Raw genomic sequence first — 22748 nt, forward strand, 5'->3', positions numbered from 1 at the left:
AACGATTAAAATTTATGTTTTTTATTGTATTGTTTTCTATATAGTAGCAGGTTTTTAATATACTTGAACCATCACGATTAAACGATATGACTGTTCATGAAACTATATATATGACTGTTGATGAAAGAGTTATACTTTAAATTAAATTGAATAGTTGCTATTCAGTTTTATCTCAACAGTCACAAATATCATAATTAATTATGAAAATTAATTCAAGGATTAATTAATCTCACTAACATATGAAGTTTCAAGTGCTCAAGTGTCGAGTGTCATCTTTTGATATTATAAATATTCATATAATAACATTAGAAAGCCCACTAGGAGAGTCCTTCCACCATGACTTAATTTACTACATAATAGAAACCCATACTTATAAACATTAGGAGGGAGTGTTTCTTTTCAATGCGAGATAAATATCTTTTCTTTCTTTATTCATTTACAAACTATACCAACAGATGAGAGTAGGGATCCAAGAATTGGTGTTGAAGAGCTTCTTAGCAACATGGTTATTTATGACTTGCGCCCTTCTATCTGCCAAAACCAAAGGTGTAGTTTGATAATGCATGGAAAAACATCAACTTGTTTCCTTGCACAAGTTGTAAAGGGAAGGTTATAAAAAGAGATGGGTGGGTTTGGCAAGATACCTGGAAAGTTTTGATTTTTTCAAATTGAAAATTAGGTCTTCAAGTGTTATTTTGGCTTTTCTTATCTTTCAATGGGTACGTATAGTAATTATAGGACCACACTTCAATGCTCTTGACACATGTTCTTTACATGTTGCAGTCTAATTTGGTGTTTTTTTTTTTTTTTGCTTCTAGCCATATCAGGGCGCAATTGAACAATTATTTTCATCGAACAATGAATCATTCATGGCTAAGTTTCTTGAAACACATGTAATGAAAATGATAAATTTAAGATTTGTTTTGAAAGTTTCAAGGATTCCGTTAGATAGATTTAGAGTTTTTAAGGTTTATACAAAGATTACCTAAATATCAAATTTTCTTTTCGGCTTTGAATATTTGTTTCAAGGTTGGGTTATCGTAAACCATAAGTCATCCAATTGTCTAACCTCTAACGATAATCCACATGAACCACCAGTGAGAAATCTCTTAAATTCTTTTAGGAGAGAGAGATACCTTAAAGCACTAACTTATATATATATATATATGTTTTAGGTGTTTATATATTATACTCTACCTACCTTGTTCATCAAACCTCCCATAAAATAAGAGGTATGACATTATATTTATAGAGAAACCTAAAAAATCCTATAAATAAAAAAATAATATCAATATGCCCCTTAAATAATATCACATATATTATTTTATGCTAATTTGCAAAATTTATTTAATCAAGTCCTTACTTGATTGTTTCTAAGTCTAGAATTGTAATTCCCTATATTAATTACATTCTAGTCCTTAATTTCTAAAATTTATTTACAATCAAGTCACACTTGATTAATCATCCCATTTTAGTTTCTGACCAATAGTTCTTATATGTGTGATCAATTATGTTCCTTAATAAGTTGGCTAAAAAATAAATCACAATCCTAAATAAAATAGAATTAAATAAATTAAATAAATAGATTGATTTATATTCGAAGATCAAGTACAATGTCTAACAACTTGTCATGATCCTTCAAATAGTAGGAAAATAATGAATGATTTGACTTAACCTTTCAGTGATCAGTTTCTTAGTGTAATTATTATCCATTCATCAACAATGTTCTAATTTAAACATTATAGCATGAAGTGTGTCTATTATGTCAAATCATGTTTGTTACAAACACTACAATCATTGGTTATTTGAATAAGATTTAAAACTCTTTTCAAATCTCATTCCACCTTGCACAAGGATTTGCAATTAATACTATTTGAAAACATATGAATTTTTTTTTTCTAATTCACTTCAGGTGATGAATCCTCTCTTAACAAGCACTCACATATTAGTTCTAGGTATCCCTCATACCTCAGTTTATGAGAACAACTACTTTCTTTCATAAAGAAAAGAATATATTATGTATTAGTATCAACAACTCTAATTAATATCCAGTTTTAATATAGGATTGACCAGGAATATTTAGGAACAATGCTTTGATGCAATAAAAATCTCATAATAATAATAACTTTATAATTTTATTTGCAAAATATTTTTACCCCAAAGACTTTATCTTTACTCTAGATTCATTATTCAAATATTTGATCAATATTAATAAATAAGCATTTATTAATAAATTAAATATATATACAAGAACAAAGTCAATGTCACATGTACCCAATCGATTGGCTACATGACATATACACTAACAATATCACACATGCACTAAAGCCAATCACTCATGTATCAAATATCATATCGCTCTACTAGGACAATGACTTAGTAAGAGGATCCGCAAGATTTTCTTTAATAGGTACTCACTCTATCTTTACATCTTCCTTTTTATGATTCTCTAATTAAATAGAATTGTTTAAGTACATATTTGGATCATTGATGAGACTTTAGTTTATTTGCTTGTGCAATAGCTCCATTGTTATCACTACATGGCTACTGAATCAACAATACTAGGAACTACACCTAGTTCAGTGATGAACTTCTTGATCCAAATAATCACTTTTGTCTCTTCAAATGTAGAGGTGTACTCAACTTTAGTTGTAGAATATAGTTTGGTCTTTTATTTGGAACTCTTTCAACTTACAACACCATTATTTAGAGTGAAATATAATCAGACTGGGTTTTCTATTTTCAATATCTTATTTAAAACTAGCATCCAAATAATCATGAACTACTAGTTCATCTCTTTCACAAACAAAAAAAAAATTCTTAATTCTTCTTAAGTATTTAAGAATATTTTTAACTATCTTTTAGTGACTCTCACCTGGATTAGATTGGTATCTACTCGTTGTGCTCAAAGCATAAGATATATCTGATCTTGTACATAACATCACATATATTATGGATCTTATATCCATAGTATATGGAATTTTTTCCATTCTATCTCTCTCAATTTATGTTTTAGGACACATATCTTTGGAAAGAGTATTATATGCGAAATAAATAAGCATCATCTTTTGGATTCTTTCATGCTAAACTGTTATAGCATCTTGTCTATGTACATGGATTGAGACAATAAAAACAACCTTTTCTAGATCTATCTTTATAAATTTTTATTCCTAGTATATAGGTTGCTTCTCTCATATCCTTCACAGAGAAGTTCTTGGACAACCAAATCTTTACTAACTACAACAAAGAAATGTTGTTTCTATTAATAATATATTGTCTATATATAATATTAGAAAAACAACTCAATTCCCACTAACATTTTTATAAACACAAATCTCATTCATATTTTTGATAAAATCAAACTATTTGATTATCTCATCAAAATGGATATCCCAACTCCTTAAAGCTTGCTGAATTTCATAAATAATTTTTTATAGCTTGCATATTTTATTGGCAAATTCCTTAGATTAAAAACTTTCAAGTTGTGTCACATAAACATCTTTTTGAAGATTCCCATCCAGGAATATAATTTCAACATCCATTTGCCAAATCTCATAATCATAGTATGTAGCTATAACAAGCAAAATCTTTATAGATTTTAATATAGTTATCGGGAAGAAGGTTTCATCAAAGTCAATCTATTTGTTTTTGTTTGTAACCTTTGGTAACTAGTCTAGCTTTTGTTCATTTGTAATTATCATCCATGTTAGTCTTTATCTTAAAGATCCACTTATATCCAATAGGTTTTACTCCTTCAAGTGGATCAACCAAGTTTCATATATGGTTGGTGTACATGAAATCCATTTTATATTTCATGGTCTCAAGCCATTTCTTAGAATCAATATCATATATTGATTCCAAATAATTGGTAGGCTCATCAAATATGAGCAACTCATCATTTTTAGATTTTATAAGAAGCCCATATCTTATTGGTGAATGACTTGCCCTACCAAATCTATAAAAGTTTTATGTTTTTTAAGCTTCAGGCTGAACATCCAATATTATAGCCTCATGCTTAGGTTCTATTTGGATATCAATTTGTGGTTCTTGAACTTCTTCAAGTTCTATTTCCTCCCATTTCTTCCTTAAAGAACAAATTCTTTCTCTAAAAAGATAACATGTTTTTTAGATAAATATTTTTGTTTAATAGGAGATATAAATAATATCCAATAGTTTCTTTTGGATATCCATAAACTTATATTTATTTGACTTAGCTCCTAATGTTTTAGATATAATACGCTTCACATAATCATCATATCTCAAATCTTTAAGTATGATAAAATTAATTTGAATTTGAAAATCCTTGACATAGAAAAAAAAATAACAAAATTATAGAAATGCCCTAATAATAATAATAATAATAATAATAATAATAATAATAATAATAATAATAATAATACAACAACAACACACATACGCACGCATATGAGAAGAGAACCTCAATCCCTCTCTTTCCTTTAAAACACCAAGTAGAGAAGATTGAATTTAACACTATTTTAGGAATCCTAAAATTGATAACAGTATCTTTAACACTATTAGCTTATAATTTAGTAATCGAACAGGATTAGAATGGTGCCAGGTTTGGAGTGCTTAAGAAAGACCCATGTTAGATTGCATGCAAAATGGCTAGAGATCAAATCGATATCGGGTCTAGAACACTCGAGGATCAGAAAAGAACCAAAACTAAGGCCTTTAGAGATCAGGTCCAGGGTGTTTGAGAATCAAGCTGAGATTAGATTTAGAACACTTGAGGATTGAAACGGTGCCAAGTCCCAGATGCCCAAGGATAGGATTGAAATTGGGCCAAAACTAGATTCAAGATGTTTGAGAGATTTGATTAGGAATGTGTTCAAGTAGTCAATACATCGAGTCAAGAACAAATCCAAGACATCTAAGATATAAGACAAGATTGGGTTTGAATTGTCCATAAATTGGCCCGAGACCGATCTAGTGTTTATTTCAAAGCAAGGCACTCGAGTAGGGGCAACCCTATAACATAGGTTGTCAGTTCCATAACATACTCAAGCACCATATTTTTAAGACCTATATAGTATTAGGTTTAACTAGATTACTTTCCATGCAATGCTGATAGGTTAGACCAATTTTGTTTTTTTAAAAAAATATTCAAAGTTGCAAGTAACTCTTTGGCGTTGTCATTAAACTTGGCTAAGTAGACCAAACTTGAAACCTTCTAACCAACTCCTTATTTAGCCTAAGTTTTAAAGTGTTTAGGCGATGCTTGGTTTTTTCTCTACAATTATGATGAAAGTCATCAAGCAGTATCACATGATCCATTAGAGGTGCTAATTGGACCTTTTACAAGGTCAAGAGTCAAGAAGATCAAATAAGCATTTAATGAGCTAATTCAACATATTTGGATCAAGTCAAGTGCAAGATGAGTTCAAATGATCAGGATTTAATTAATATAATTCATACAAGATAAGGAGTTAGGAAAGCCTAGTATCTTGCGGATTGGGTAAGAAATCTTGATAGCTTGCAAATTGAACAATGAGAGGTGGTTTTGGGTTAATTTTTTATCATGCACATTTTTAGTCTAATAAGCATAACTTTATATCTGACCATTTGATTAGGCTAAATTTTTTTCCAAAGATTATAAAGGCGTTGTTTCCTATATGGTTAAAATTTCATAGCGATCGGACATTGGGAAGGCTTTGCGATAGATCTTAGAAGATACTATGCAAAAATGACATTATTTTCCTAGTTGGTTTAAGATTGTGTTTTCCTATTTTATTTATAACTATTTTTTTTATTTCTTCAAAAAATTTAGGATGTTTTACCTAGTATAAATATGGTTATTTAGCTTGTATTTAGGGTTTTTTTAGTCTTAGCTTTATTTCAAAATAATATTGTGTGTGTGAGGTTACTCATACTTTTAATTCTCCATCAAACTCTTCAATACTTATTAAATATTAATTGTCTTTGTGGCATTCATCCTTATACCGGCAGTTCTTGATTCTTTATAATCAATGAGTTGGGGTTCATTCCAATAACTTTGGTTCCTTGATTTAGGTAATCATTGGATCATATTCTTTTCAATATGATTTTAGCTTTCTTGTGTTGTATTTTATCTTGGTTGAGTTCTAGGGTTTTTGTCCTCCAAGTTCACATCAATTACTATCAACATGAATATGAAATTAGGTTATTTATATATCTTTAGATTTACATGTTATTTATTTTGATCTTTGTTCTTAAATTTGTGGCAACCCTATAAAAAAATGTTTATGTTAAATTAGGTCTATAAAGATATGTATTAAAAAGAGTTTTCATCTAGTATCATGGTCACTAGAAATCCTAACTTATTTTTCAGAGTTCTAAGATAAGGGGTCGGCTATGCTAAAGAAAGGATACCATCACCCTACAACGTCCTACATAAGATAAGTTGCATTGCTACTTTTCTTCTATTCCTAATAGAGATGTGATGCCTAATATGCTAGTGGTCTATCTACATGGGTGGGTGATGCAAACTTCTTAATTACGTGGTCAAGCAACCCCTGATGAATATGATACTTTCCTAAGAAATCCAAAAACCAGGTTTGAGAACTTTGACCCAAAGTTAACTTGTAACTAACAACAAGAGGTATTGGAATTCATGAATTGACGCCGCAAGGTCAATTATACCTTAATAAGTCAGGTTTACTTCTTGTCATAGCAAAGAACATGTTTACTTCAAGCAAAACACAATAATATTATTAATTTGAAGGCTGCTAAAATTCATAGCAAGGAAAATAACACAATCAAAGAGTTGATGTCTTATCCCAAGTGCATGAGTGTCAAAGTAATAAATAACCCGGCAAGATTGGGGTCGAACCACAAGGAGGTCAACTATATAAATTATAAATAATATATATATTTTAACAAAGAGTTAAAGAGATCTTTAAGATATGAGATTAATGTGAGAATTAAACAATGATAAAAACAGATGTCAAGGTTAGAGGATTCACTAATGGTATTAGAAATAAGTATAGTATAAACTCTTTTTATTACTCAACTAGAAACTACACACAAAGGAGGTTCCAATCGAATGATTTATCCTTAATAGTTCATAATAAATTTTTAACATAATCATATTAATTATCTTATTTTAGTAACACCATACTTTTAAATATTGTCAGGAATTCATGATGCTAACTTATGTTAACAACAAATCAAGTTCCTCTCATAACAACGATGTCGACTGATGGCTATGAAGAATCAAACATTTATTGTACCAAGTGTTATACAACACAAATCTAGATTAATCATTTAACAAGCAAGGTATTAAGAATTAGTAAGATAAAAAGATAAGACATTAATAACAAACTTTCTTGGATATAAACATTGAAGTCCATGTTGAGTTTATATTATACATATTCTAACACCATTAGTGAAACCTTTTCACCTTGACATAATTAACTTAGTTAGACATAATGAAGGAGAAGAACATAAATAAATAAGATAAGAACATAATTATGATATAAGTTAACTAAGAGTAGTAAAGAAAATGAAAAATATAAACAAGAGACTAATGAAAATATAACATGAAAGAAAACTTGAACATTACAAAGAGAGCAATCAAAAAAATAATCTTGATCTGAAAACCAAGATGCCTAAATGTATGACAAATGCCTTCTTTTATAGGCTAAAAAGAACTATTCATTTTGAAATTAACCATTGGATTAATGGCCACCTATTCGCTTAGTGGACTTGGTGGTTTAGGTATGCATTTGTTTTCTAGACGAAATGGTGTTGTTCGAATTAGAATTCGATAACGTGTCTTCATGAAAGTTGTAGGAATCTGTCTTAGCTTTCCACCAAAAAATAATGAGCTCATTTGGACTTCTAGAACCCGAGATATGGACTGAACACTGAACAGTGTCTGGGCTGCAAGACAGATTCAGACTTCTCTTTTGATGCTAAGATTTGGACTCCAAAATGGCAGAATTGAGTCTTGGACTCCCCATTAATGTTTTAGGCCTATGTCTTAGCTTTCTAGCCATATAAACTAGACTGAAATCCAAGATCTACTGCTTCAGATATGACCCAATGACTGAATGATGTTCCAGTTTGAATTGAACTAGTATCTCTTCTCTAAGTCTAGCCCTTCTTTTGTCCTTTCACTTTCAATAGTTAATCACATCAATGAATCATTTAAATTGTGAGATATGCCTCATAAAATGAGCATTTACCATAAATTAAAGCTATCTTATATTATCAGACTTGTTATTATAAAATATGCTTAAATTAGGGAATTTAATGATACTAAAAGTACAATATGATGATATAAAACCTTAATAACAATGCACTTTTAAGTACTAATCACACCCCCCAACCAGCTTATTACTAGTCTCTAGTAATTAAAACGTTAAAGTAGAAAAACAATTTATAAAATCCAGAAAGCAAGGCATTCATCATTTAACTTCCATTAATCTATCCAAATAAACAAACTCTTATTAAATTTATATATATGCTTCATACTTCTTAATCAAGATATTAATAAACCTTCATTTTATGCTCAATATATCAAAACATAACTATGAGGCTTTTCTTGGAAGAATTCAAAATTTGGTTCTAATGTTTAAGGTTAACTTCCTTGGGTTGGGATTATTATCTTTTTTTTTAAAGTAATAACTTAAAACATAATGCTTCATGAACCCATGTAACGAGCTTTAAGCTAATCACTTCCAGACCAGTTGGTCTTAGGACATTAGGTGTTGAGACACCCCTTAGAGCTTAGTAACTCCGGTTGTAGATACTAAAATGTAGATAGTGCAATGTTTGATTCTCTTAAGCTTTCTCCTCAACCCATGTAGCATGCTTTGGGGTCAATAGCTCCCAAGTCAGTTGATTTTAGGGTATTAGGTGTTAAGACACCCCTTCAGACTTAATTGCTTAGGTTAGAAAGACTACAAAACCAAACTTATCTATGTTTTTATTTATTTATTTTATTATATTCATTATCATTTTTTTCTTTTTTTTTGCAAATTCTATAGAAAAATTAAGAGACAGATCTAGATCAAGATATTTAATCTCGTAAGTCGGGATAATTACCTAGTTGTGTTTGCTAAATTTATTTATTAAAATATTTTTTTATTCAAGCAAACAATAATATAAATAAAAACACAAACGAAATTGATTCAATAAAATAAAAGGGGAAAAAACACTACATAAGGTTGTACATATTATAAATATTATCTGAAAAATAATTTATTTTATTTTCAAAAATAAAATTCATCTATACAAAAGGTAAAAACAATTTTCGATGAATTAGAAAAACTCTTCAGAATTTAAATGCATAACAAAAAATATAAATGTTATTTAAAAGATGTTTTCTAAACAAAATGAAAGAGAGAAATGATATTAATTTAAATATTAAAAAAACATTAGAGAAAAATCCAAATAAAAAAACATTAATTTTAAAAAATAATTTAGAAAAAATTAATTTAGAAAAAAAAAGAAAAAAACAAAAGCCAAGCATTGCTCAGCCTCTCAAGCTAAGCCAACCCACCTGACCCATTTTGATAGAGCTCACGCGTGACCCTGTTTTGGTAGGCCTGCGCAACTAGACTCTTATATTTTTTTGTTTCAACTTGGATGGATGACATGTCATTAGCCACAAATTTTTATGAAAAAAAAAATCAGATGACACGTTATGTTGTTCGCCCTAATTTTTTTTGACAAAAATTAAATGACGAGTCGTTTAATTTGCCCAGATTACAGCCACCCCAGTAGTTAGAAAATCAGGGTTTAAGTTGTTTTTATCCCAAAACCTGTTTCTCAACCCATTTTGACCATGAACACCTACAAAACATCTTAGAAACCATAAAAAACTTATTCATGGTCTCAAAAAGATAAAAAAAACCATTCCAAAAATTGAAATCAACCGATATGAACTTCCTTCATTAAATGAAATAAAAAAATCAAACCGAGTTCAGATCTATTTTTTCATGAACTTTAAAGGTAAAAAACAAATGATATGAACTTTCTTCATTAATGAAACAATTTAACACAAATATCGATCGTTTTGGTGATCGAAATTAGTGTCAATGATATTTCTCTCTCTCTACTACCAGAATCCAATGATCTTTCTCTCTTCTTTCTTAATCAGGGACTAAAAAATAACAAAAATGAATTTTTGTACCAAAATTAAATTTGAAAAAAATTGAGGCATTAAAATCGTATAATTTACGTTATTTTTAAAGTTAGAGGATCAAAGTGTATATTTCTCAAAACTTCTAGCATGCCACCCATGTTTGGAGCTTTTTTTTGGTCCCTATTCTTTTAATTTCACTATTGACTAAGAAATTATCACAGTTATGAGCCATGACAATTTCCCTACTAAAAGTCTTTCTTTTTTTTTTCGGGATAAATTCAGTAATTAATCCAAAAAATATAAATAAATAATACAAAATAAAAAAGAACTTGGTTAAATAATAGTTTGAAAATATCACAGTTATGAGCCATGATATTTTATTAATATCACGGTTTAAAAATATAATATCAATGGGCATACTATAACAATCGGACAGTAACCAAAACGGTATAATTATTTTTTATTGTTTCGGGGAAAAAATGTAAGTATTTTTAAGGATTTTTGTTGGGTTTAAGTCAAGGTGCTGTCGGTTTAGAGAGAGAAGCCGCGTCTGGAAGGTGTTCTTCAATGACACTTAATTTTTAATTGATATTAGCATCTTAAATTATCGTATTTTAGATCAAACTATATTATTTTAATAATTCTTTTCAAACGGTATAATCCCATCAGATTTTTAAATTTATTGTGCTCATTTAGAGAAAAAAAAAAACCCTTTTTTCGTGGAGCCAAGAGTTGATCCTCTCTTCTTCCTCCTTAAAAACTAAAAGATAAAAAGTGAAAAAAGAAGAAAACCGAAAGTTGCTGAGAGACCCAAAATCCAATCAACACTCAACGACAAGGTGAATCCATTATTTTGTGTATCAACAAACAATTACTGAACAAGAAAAAAATCCCACCTCATGAAACTTTGAAAAATACATGCTTTCTTGAATTCTTGTTTTACACTACTAAATGTCCAAGTCCTAAATTACACCATCTTTGTTGTTGTTGATGGTGATGGTGATGGTCATAGTAGTATTGTGATATTCTCTGACTGGTGACATAGAAGGGAGATAATTCAGCCATTTGGGTGCAAAAGGAGAATGTCTTGGTGCGAAGAAAGAAATTTTTGGTGTAACTGTTTGTATTGGAGGAAAACCGCCATTTTGTTGCCGCCTGAACCCGAGACCTTCTCTTTACCTTCTCCTCTTCCCGATTGGTCTCAAGGTACCCCCATTTTTCATCAATTTTTATTTTCTAGTCTTCTTGTCTCATTTATTCTATGTTGGGTTCTGATTTGTTTTCTGGTTGGTGGGTGTTTTTGGTTTATTGGATTTTTGCTTCTTCATATAAACATGGATCATTCATGGGCTTATGTTTTTTTTTTTTGGATGGTTTATTCGGTGTTCTCTTTCTTCCTTCTTCCCTTAGATGTACATGAGTGACTGTATTTAAGCATTTGATCAAGCCCGAGTTTAATTGCTGACGCTTCATTTCTCATGAGGATTGGAACTTCGCCATGTTTTTTCAACACGCTTGTTTTCTTGTCAAGTTGGACTCTGTTGTTTTGTTTGTAGTCTACTTTTTGGCTGGCCGATTTAAAGAGGAAACATTTGTGCAAAGATTTTGTCAATTAGTCTCTAGAGGCAAAAGTTTTCCGTTAATCTCTCTTCACTTTCTTGGCTCACATTCGCGAATCTGAATGTGATTCAAGCTTTGCGGCGTTAAAAATGGTATTTTTTTTCTTCAATTATATTCCTAGGATAAAGAAGGGTATTGTCCTGAATTCATTCATTTTGGATCATTTTTTGTATGCTCTTCATACCTTATTCATACTTTCTTCAATTTTTCCCATGTTACTTTAATTACCAGGCAAATCATTTAAACGAGGATGTCCTCTATAAATTATAATGCATCATGCACTCCTTGTTGCAGCCCGGAATTTTATTCTTGTTTTATTCATATATTAACATGACTGGTAATTCTCAACTTCAAGATGTTTTCCCTTTGCTTTCTTGCCTTTATATATATATATTAAAAAAAAAATATTGCCATCTTGTTTCTTTAACTTTCTTGACATGTTGGGGTGGGGAGCATTTCACTTGATTTTGCTTTGTCCTTATGCATGTGTAGGTTTGGCTAGATTTTTTTGGCCTCCTAATGAATGAAGTTGCATGACAAGTGGTTTTCGAGGCTATTGTGCATTTGTTTGTTTGCCATTTTTTCCCCATGCTAATGCACATGGTTGTCTTTTTTTTGTTGTTTCATTGCATTATTGTTTTGAATTCCATGGGATCAAATACGTCCAAAATTCTATCCGGCAGCAACTTCACCCTTTACCACCTCCCCGTCTCTCTTCTTTCCTCTCTTCCTATATTCTTCTGATAGGATCCTCTGTTTCTGTTTGATAATGTTATTGCAAGTAAATTCCCTTGGCTTTATTACAGTCTTTGAAGAGAGAGGAGGAAATTTCTATTAAGCATTCTTGAAACTATTACGGTTGTTATGTGTCTCCTGAGAACTATACAAGCTTTTAGTAGTTATTTGATCGTATTTACATCTGAAAAACTCTGAGCACCCACAAATTCTCTTGTTAGTGTTTCTAAATACTGTCACTGACATCTGTGTCCATGTTTGTTACTTGAGTTGTTGCTGCTATACGAAATAAATGGAAAAGCCTCCTTTTTTGTTTTTCTGTGGGGAGTCTTCTCTTTGCTTTTATTGCCATACTCTGCTATTGAAGCCTCAAAATTTTGTCATAGTTTTAAATGCCATAAATTGGAAAGTAAAAGAATTGTAAAATAGAGTGTTGAAGAGGAACCTTCAAGTTAGAAATGTAGTTTGCTTAAAGGTTTCTTGTTTTGTTTACCTCTAACTTCAGGCCGAGGATTTGCTTCTGGAAGAATAAACTTGGGCAAAATTGAAGCCCTCAAAATCTCCAGGTTCGAGTTCATTTGGAGCAGCAATCTCTTGCAGGACAAGAAAAAAGGAGTTTCATTCTATAAACCTGTGGGAGTGCCTAATGGATTCTACAGCCTTGGCCACTATTGCCAATTCAACAATAAGCCCTTGTGGGGTTTTGTTCTTGTGGTTCGTGAGGTGGCTTGTTTTGAGCCAGAAGCTGCCAATTCACCAACTCTTCTAAAACCCCTAGATTATACATTAGTTTGGAGTTCAGATGATGAAAGTGAGGAGAAGTATGGAGGATGTGGCTTCTTCTGGCTTCCTCAGCCTCCTGAGGGTTATAAGCCCTTGGGGTTTCTAGTCACCAACAATCCAGACAAGCCAGATTTGGATGAAGTACGGTGTGTTCGAGCAGACCTGACAGATGAATGTGAACCCTATCGTCTACTACTTGAATCATATTCTAAATTTTTAAATCTACCAGTTCGAGTTTCGAGTACAAGACCCAGCCATCGAGGAGTGCTAGGGAAAGGTGTTTCAGTTGGCACATTTTTCTGCGGCTACTGGACCTCTGAAGAGGAGTTGAATATTGCATGCTTGAAGAATTTAAACCAACTACATGCCATGCCAAACCTCGAACAAATCCATGCACTCATGAAGCACTATGGGCCTACAGTTTTCTTTCATCCCAATGAGGTCTATTTGCCATCTTCTGTGCCATGGTTCTTGAAAAATGGAGCACTCTTGTACAAAGCTGGGGATTCATCTGGTGAACCCATAGATGCAGAGGGCACTAATTTGCCAGGCGGTGGAACAAATGATGGTGCATTTTGGATAGACTTGCCTTCCGATGGCAAAAGAAATACTGTCAAACAGGGCAGCTTGGAAAGTGCAAAACTTTACGTTCATGTGAAGCCTGCTCTTGGTGGGACTTTTACTGATCTTGCAGTGTGGGTTTTCTATCCCTTCAATGGGCCAGGTACTCTTAAAGTTGGACCATTGAATATTTCGCTTGGCAAGATTGGGCAGCATGTAGGCGATTGGGAGCATTTCACTCTCCGCATATGCAACTTTACTGGAGAGCTGTGGAGTATATACTTCTCTCAGCACAGTGGTGGTGAATGGGTTGATGCTTATGATTTGGAGTACATAGAGGGGAACAAAGCTATTGTTTATTCATCAAAAAACGGACACGCTAGCTTCCCTCATCCCGGGTGTTACATCCAGGGTTCCACTAAACTTGGAATAGGAATACGGAACGATGCAGCACGTAGTAATTTATACGTGGATTCAAGCACCCGTTATGAAATTATTGCAGCAGAGTATCTTGAAGGTAGTGATTTCATTGAGCCTTGTTGGTTACAGTTTATGGGAAAATGGGGTCCAACGATTGTCTATGGTTCAAGAATCGAGCTAGATAAGATAATTAATCATTTGCCCGTGGGTTTTAGATATTCAGTAAAGAACATATTTGACGGGTTTCCAGTGGAACTCTGTGGAGAAGAAGGTCCTACTGGGCCAAAGGATAAGAACAACTGGGTGGGAGATGAAAGAGGCTAGTTTCCTTTTCTCTCCTTTACTGCAGACTCTTATCTCATTGGCTTCATTGCTTTCTGTACTCATTACAACGGCTGTAGAAAGACTGAACTTCAAGGCTTATCGCATTGTATCTACATTTCTCATTCTTGATTATATATATTTATGTAATAATCGAGTTCGAGCATGGTTTCCCTTCAAGCAAATCAGTGATAGTGGATCGGCATGGGAGAGTGGAAGAAGAACAGGGCACTAGGTTGCCATTTATGCTGTCCAGTGATGTTGATGAATGAGTTGTAAGATTTTACCCCCACAAGGCAAAAGAAGAGGAAATATTACTCGAGAAAGATTTTGATTCCATATTTGATGATAGAAAATGCAGCATTTTATTTATTTATTTATTTATTTTCCATTGTTGCTCTTGTAATGAAACCATGGAAAAAAAGATATATCTTGTGCTGAGTAAATTCTATGATTTAGTCTCTGTATTGTGTATGGTTTTATAATTTAGTCCTTGTAGTTTTGCAAACCATAAGTTAAGTCCCTTCCACCAAAGTCTACTCACTTAGGCTTTTCCATTATGGGCCTTTGGCTCTTATTGCAGATAATCCGCCCGGTAAAGAAGACAACTGAGTCAGTTTTCGACTCGTGATTTCTTTCTCTCTTTCAATCTGCCTTTCCAGCAGACCACATTGAGTTCGCAGCCTGTCTTTGCTATGCTCCAAATTAAAACGTTGTTTATGGCGACGTTGAACAATCGGTGCCGCTAAATCCCAAACAGCAAATCGGTGTAGCGAAACCCAAATGCCATTTGTGCAAATCCTAAGAGAGAGATGTTGGCGAGAAGATTTATTTCCTTGTTCAAGGGCTCCCAAGCTTCCCAAATTCCGAGGTAACTAACGTTTCTCTTTTAGCAATAACCCACCCTTTTATTCTAATTTACTGCTTTTAATTTTGCATCGGTAGTGGAGTGAAGTCCTTGGATGAAGGAAAGAGCAAGTCATTTGGTCGAAAGGCAGTGTCTTTTGTGTCGGTTACAGTCACGGGTGGTGTTGCTTTGAGTGCTCTTGATGATCTTGCTATTTATCATGGCTGTAGCAGGTACTTTGCTATGTATCTTGCGATGATGTTACTGGGTTTTCAGAAAGTTTGATTTTTATATATATATATGTAGGATTGGGAAATTGATGCCTTGGAGACAATGTTGCTTTTGTTAGATGAAGACAATGCTGCTTATTTTGTTTGTTGGTGTAATCCAGTGTAGTTTAGTAGTATTTCTTTGGACTAAGACAGCAGAATGGTGTCTTAAAATTGGCACGAATTGAGAGGTAAAGATGTTTCAAGCCTCTCTGTGCACGATTTTCCTTACTTGAATATGATTATTGAAGACGACACCTTGTCTAGCATGCTCTTTTGCTTCAATTTTCAAGTGGATAAATTGCAACATTTATTTGTGGTTTTTATATATTCCTAGAGCTTAAGAAAGATAACTTCTATCATGAGAAGAGTTTGTGATTGTTGAAAGCCAAAGTTGCTTTAACTTGAGTCAACACCACAGTTATGCTAAGGTGACGAACATTACCGTGAACGTGCTGCCACTGTTACTTCCCCTTCAACTAGCACAACAAGTGCTATCACCTCTGTCAACATTTCTCATATCACAAACATGTTCATAATGCATTAGTCCTGCATTATATTGATTATTTAAAATCGAGGTACAGCCAGCAATCTAATTGATTGATAATTGTCTAATCATCTTTAGCTTGATTGATGGAGGGGGAGGCTAGGGGAGAGTGAGTTTTATGTGGATGGTGAGGGTTGGATTGGAAGGACGAGGATTTCGGGGGTTAGCAGAGGATTGTCTAATCAACTTCAGAATTTTAAATTTGTTCTGCAACAGTTGATTGCTGCTCACTTAGTTTATATTATATGATTTCTCATTTTGATAAACATATTATCATTTTCTTTTAAATTTTTAGCAATACCATGGAAAAAGCTAGTAAGAAAGCATCATCAAGATTACTCCATTTCTTAACCCTCGTATTATCTAAAGTCATATACAAGTTTAGGGCGAACCAGTCAAGTTGTCTTGGAAGAAATGAATGAACAACTTATCAATGTGTATGACCTTCACTATTTTATTGCAATATGACCTTAGGTGTGTATTAGGGCATTCAAACCTTGTGTACTTGACGAACTTCAATACTCTAAACTTCTTGGGTACCACTACATTCAGTACAAGGCATATCTCAGCTGCTCTAATCGGGTCATAGACGTTAAATCCATTAACAACTCTCAACCTTTCCTCCTAAGTAGCTCACTTATCTTGTTCAGGGTGACTAGAAGATTTAATCCCATGGGATTCCCCCTAGTTAGATCTTGAGCAGGCATAATTGAGCGAGTCATCAGGATGCTTGTTGTTCCTTGTGGTCTGGCGGTGGGATTTGTCTTCAAGTTTTATAGGTCAATGATAACTAGGGTTGCGAGTGGCGGTAGCGGAGTCGGTTGTTGACTGAATGTCCCTTCCCCTGACTGCGCTTGCTGGAGTTGCTCGAGTAAACTAGTCATCTGAGCCATACATTGTCTAACTCTTTTTGGTAATGAGCCTCAAAGCGAGTCATTTCTTCATTTTCCATCTTTCTACGAAGTCTAGTATTATAGACTTTAGCAAGGGGACCTATATTTCGAATACCTGTTCGGCACATCCTAAAATTCATAAACATAATTTCATATGGATGCATAGTTATGTACGATGATGCATGTTTGGATAGGGGTTAGCTAAATTTCTGGACTAATATATGACCATCATTTGAGCAAGATTTCCGATCCTTTCGTAACTGCCGAGGGAATTTGATCTAAGCCAATGCTTAATAAATTTATACTCATTAATAAAATATGTTGCTCAAAAGATTGGTTCCAAACCTTTTTCATAAATGTTTAGTGACAACTTTTACATTTGAGGATCAGTTCATTCATTATCGTTTAAAGAGGGGGCAAAAAGATTTGTTTCCTATATCTCTAAGAAAAACATCAATTTCAGCCTACTTTATTGATATCGATGAAGATCTCTCAATTCTTCACGCGTAGACAGAAGCTCGGTTAATTTGCTTATCCATGTTACTCATTTTTCAGCTATACATTATAATGTCAAACAATATTAAGGAAAGGAACAATTTGTGTAAAGTAATGGACACGATATGAAAGACAACAGAAAAATATTGACAGAGGGAAAGAATTCTAATAACTTTATTGTAGAAACCAAGAATTACAAGGAATAAGAAATAAGTAGCCTCACACCACTCAAGAGAATCACTCTCATAGTGAAATCACATCAAATACAAAGAGGTTTTCATTACAACATGTACTACCATACATAATATTCTATAATAAATAGAGTTACATTTGACAGTTATTTAATAGATAATTACTAATCAAAGATAAGAACAATGATAATTACAATTAACTTCTACTGCTACTTGGAAATACAAGATTATCTTCATTTATTGGATGCAAATTTCTCTTTATTGCCAACTACTAGTCAGAAATTAAATTGAGATAAATATGGATTTACCTAAATTTTGAGGCCAGGCAGCAATTATGTTGACTGCAGTAGCAATTACATCTGGTTTGAGGATTGAAGGGTTGGTGTAACTTGGTCCTCTAGCTGAAAACTGCTCTGCTGCTGGTGCTCTGGATTTCCTAATAACAGTTCCTCCAAATACAATTCGAGCTTTAGGTTTACTAGTAGAGTTTATGTAAGCTTTCAAGCGAAGTGCTTCATCAAAACCAATTAATGTTGCAGGCAAGACATGGACATCAAACGAGTCCTCCTCTAGATTGATCGCAGTATTGGTTAAGATCATTGCAGCACCCCCAGACTCCTTCACTGCAGGTCCTTTCTCTGTCCTCCCATTAACTCTGTCACAAACCACCATTTTCCCACCAACTTTTGCCCTTGGGAGAGAACCTCTGAAACAAAATTCGCTCCCATTGTCCTCACCAGTTACATAAACTAGTTCAAATTCTTTTGTGGGTGATAACTGGTTCCCGGGATACATGGATTCTCCATAAAGGAATTGTCCATTATCTATTTGAACTAAAGCTGGAAATCTCTTATGAAGTGTGCTTGCACTAACGGTAGCAATCCATGGAGCTTTATTAGCAACTGAGTTTTCAATGGGGCCATTGTTCCCTGCTGTACATACAACTGAAATTCCATGCTCCATTGCTCGAAAACTTCCAATTGCAATGGTAGCTGTAAAAAGTGGCAATGGAAATCCACCCAGAGAGAGGGAGAGGACATCAACTCCATCTGTAATCGCGACGTACATTGCTGCTAGGATATCAGAGCTGTAACAATCACTGAACCAGCATACCTTGTGCAATGCAATGTGAGCACCAGGGGCCAAGCCTCGAGTCACACCAGAACCTAGACCAAGCACACTCACCACTGGAACTTAAACTCCTCCAGCTTTCGATGTTTTGTGAGTTCCATGTCCACGGGAATCTCTTGGTGATGCGTGTTCCTGAACAGAGTCTGGTGATGCTGATGTAGAAGCCATACGATGACCTTTAGTATAGAACCTTACACCTATGAGTTCCCAATTGCAATTTGACGAATTAAAGCCTTGCCCTTCTCGGCAAATCCCTCTCCACTTCTTGGGAACCAGAGGCATGCCTTGATCATTGAAGCTTGGACTGTCAGGCCAAACTCCAGTGTCAAGTACCCCAATTATTGTTCCACGACCAAATCCAGACTTCTACCAAGCATCTTCTCTAGTGGGGCCAAGTCCCAAGAACTTGTAGGAACATGTCGTCTGAACTTGGAACCTCCTATCTGGTGTAATAGCAACAACATCAGGCAACTTTTGCAATGACTCGATCTATGATTCAGAGAGAATAGCCGCAAAACCTTCCATGGTAGAACTGTAAGAATAGAGAAGTCGAGAAGAATGGTGTTCTTCAGATGAAACAGTTCTCTCAAGAAACGAGAGATGCCATCGAAACTTGGAGGAGAACAAAGACCTTATGTATTTTATCTAATACCTAAAATGTTATTTTTTAAATGTAGAAAAGAAAGTGCGAACGTTAGATGTTTTAGATAATTTGTCTTTTCTTTTTATTTTGATAAATAAATCATCCACTCCTAATAAGTAAGGAGTGTGATTAATGGACTTTGCAAATGATATAATAATAATAATAATAATAATAATAATAATAATATAAAGAAAGAAGAAAATGCATTTATTAAAACATGGATATTTTTTAATGGAGAAAATTAGAGCAAAAATGACGAATATAATCACAGGGTTGGCTAAAAAATGAAAACAAAATACCTATGGCTTTAAGCATCCATTTTTTAGAAATACCAATTAGTAATCCAGATATATAGTAGGTTATTGTATGTTAAATTTATTTTTATGAATTATAAAATTTTATAAAATAACATAAATAGTACCAAGAATATATTTTATATCAACTGAAATCCAACAAATATGGATCTGATGTCCCAATCTTTATGACTTCTATGGGAGCGAATCTTTTTACGTATAATATCATGCCAATCTATTTTTTTTTTTTGAAAAAAAAGGGTTTTTTTTAATGTGAAAAGGAGGAAAAGTCTTAGCTTTATGAAAATATGTTATTTTCTAGTATTATAGTCGCTAAAAGACCCTAATTAGTCTACAGAGATCTGAGGTAAATAACTGGTCATCCTAAAAGTAAGATATTATCACAATAAAATATTTTATCTAAGATAAGTTACATTGCTAACTTGTTTTCTATTCATAACAGTTTGTTGTGCCTAATATATCAATAGTTCATCTATAAGGTGATAATGGATCTATTGTTGTGAGTTAAATAATCAATTGAAGATTTAAGTCTAGTCATTCTAGAGTTCAACTCACTTTCACAATTCTTAATTATTATCTTTTGATAATATTTGATAAATAGACAAGTCTAAAATTGATTACTCAAGATCATAACTTGTGACTAATGACCTATCAAGTCATATCAGTGAATAACTAATGTGTTTGTGTTGGGCTTGTTAAATCCGACCCAAATCTTGAGACGAGTTCATGGATGATACCTTGATAAGATTTACCTATTCTATAATACTTAGGTTTCACTTGTAAAATTTGTTGAATGATGATTGTATATCCTAATCTTATCTAAGTAATGATCATAAGAGATTCATCCATTGGAGTGACATGATATCCTTTTTAGATCTTGGTTTGCACAATAACTTTTTTTTCAAGTTTATTTTCCATTTAGTTATACTGGTTTAACATTTACCTTTTGTTTTGGTGGTTACTCATATATCTTATTCTATAATATTCTTTTTCTTGGTTGAACATGTATAAGAGTCTAATTTTAAAAGGCCAACACTTTTATTTTGATGAAGGTTGGATTTAGATGTTATTTTTTAAAATACAAGGAAAGGTATTATCTATTTGTTTTTTTGTTAGGATTTAAGATCATGCCCATGTAGAGTTCATATATTTTTTTTTATTAGAATACAAATATATATTAAGATCAAAAGTTACCACGCTAGTTAACCAACAAGTCCATATAGATGTATAGAAATAAATACTGAGAAGACAAAAAGAGAGCAGACTCCCAATGAAATCAAAACTAGATACAGCCAAGCCGTTGGCCAACTGTCTAAGAGAACAAAGAGAAGCATACAACCTATAAATAAAACAAAAAGGGAACAAGCTCCTGCAGAAACAGCAAAAGGCCATGCAAGGCCGAGTGCGACAAAGGTTAAAGAAGAAACCAATCCATAGATGGTGGTGTCTAAACTAACCCAAACATCAACAGGAAGCATCTAGAAGGTAGCCCACGAACCCGGTTTCCCTAACAACATGAAGCAAAGCTGAACAACCTGAAAAACAGCATAACAGTAGGATGCATCACTGCATTCAAGAGGATCCAATATATAGCGAGACACACATAAACCATACTCCAGCAAACCAGAGAAGTATATCACCACAGTAGCCAACATAATTAGCAGACAAGGCATGACAACAAGACACACAAGAACCAGATATCAGAAGCTGTCAAAGTACATCACCAAAGGCTAGAAGGAGCATAACAGCATCAAATCACTTAAGGCCAGCAATTGAGTTGGAGTAAGAAAAGATATCCAAAGTAATCATCCCAAGCCTCAGATGATGGTCCATATAAACACCAGCACCAACAAGTGGCAATATTCACAGGAGAAGCAGCCTGGCGGCCACAGCACCAGCAAGGCTGGGATAATGACGCCAACAAGAAAACCAGTAATACCAAGTTAACCAACATCATCACAAAACAATGATTATCAGCGTCACAATTGTATCACCATATTCTCAACATGTAGCCCTCAGTGATGTCCACTGAAAACTACTCAGGCATGCAAGGGGAAGTCCAGTTTATAACAAGCATTCTGCCCAGAGCAGCCCATAGAGTCAACTAGCCATGACCATAAACTTCAGCCAACATTGAGGATGTGGTGGTCTTTTTCATGGAAATGAAATACTATGTAAAACAACACTTGAAATTTCCGAAATATAGTTTCCACCGTAATACAAGTGTCATCAAATATCCTCTTGTTTCTTTCTTCCCATATTAAGTAAACTGTGAGTCCCAAAGAAACTCTTCTCATTCTAGCTTCTAATTTATTTCTTCCTGAGTTTAATCCTCTAATGGCATTGGTCAGGGCCCGTCATCTTCCTATTTATTCGCAGTCAGGACTTAATTCTCCACCATAGGTATGATGTCCAATTGCAAGTGAAAAAGAGATGGCTATGCGACTCATCTTCCTGCCACTCGTTCCCAGTTCACCTAGATACTAGAAAGTCTAAGATAATCATATGCATTAGCCGAGAAATGGCCATCACTACTATTCCAGCTCCTTAGCAACGTCATGGCTTCAGTTTGGCCTTCACAATCCTCAACTAACTGATCTTTTAAAGAGATAATGGAGTTCCACATGGGCGAAGAAGTTTTATGAGCATGCACAGTACTCTATATAGAATGGCGATGCAAGTAGTAGTGATGCACCCATTGGATCCATATGGAGTCCATTTTGAGATGTATGTTCCAGAGTTGTTTTGCTAGGAAACTCTTGTTTCTAGCCTTCAAGTCAAACAAGCCAAGGCCTCCTTCCTTCTTGGAAAGACATATTTTTCCAAGCAACTAGAGCACATATACTTTTAGCAGTGTTGCCTATCCATAAGAAATTTTTACAAATGCA

At 33.5% G+C, this 22748-nt stretch overlaps 2 protein-coding genes across 4 annotated transcripts; one reads left to right on the top strand and one right to left on the bottom strand.

Moving 5' to 3' along the window:
* Positions 1-10767: 10767 nt before the first annotated feature.
* On the top strand, positions 10768-15912 carry LOC7455698 (hypothetical protein At1g04090). 3 transcript variants are annotated; one of them, XR_002977931.2, is made up of 5 exons: positions 10768-11296; positions 12951-14805; positions 15114-15401; positions 15476-15610; positions 15684-15912. XR_002977931.2 is itself a non-coding variant. In XM_002320574.3 (2 exons), exons 1-2 carry the CDS (start codon positions 11173-11175, stop codon positions 14531-14533), a joined length of 1707 nt encoding a protein of 568 aa, XP_002320610.1. In that variant the 5' UTR covers positions 10768-11172; the 3' UTR covers positions 14534-14993. The 3 variants fall into 3 exon arrangements, 1 of the variants encoding a protein (XP_002320610.1); XR_002977930.2 differs by having other exon boundaries at positions 15476-15912; XM_002320574.3 differs by lacking the exons at positions 15114-15401; positions 15476-15610; positions 15684-15912 and having other exon boundaries at positions 12951-14993.
* A 1815-nt stretch (positions 15913-17727) lies between these two features.
* On the bottom strand, positions 17728-19557 carry LOC18105413 (subtilisin-like protease SBT1.2). Its single transcript, XM_024584347.2, has one exon. It carries the CDS (start codon positions 18838-18840, stop codon positions 18055-18057), a length of 786 nt encoding a protein of 261 aa, XP_024440115.1. The 5' UTR covers positions 18841-19557; the 3' UTR covers positions 17728-18054.
* Between the last annotated feature and the right edge of the window lie 3191 nt (positions 19558-22748).

The sequence above is a fragment of the Populus trichocarpa genome, chromosome 14, assembly GCF_000002775.5.
Source record: "Populus trichocarpa isolate Nisqually-1 chromosome 14, P.trichocarpa_v4.1, whole genome shotgun sequence".
NCBI classification, from domain to species: Eukaryota; Viridiplantae; Streptophyta; class Magnoliopsida; order Malpighiales; family Salicaceae; genus Populus; species Populus trichocarpa.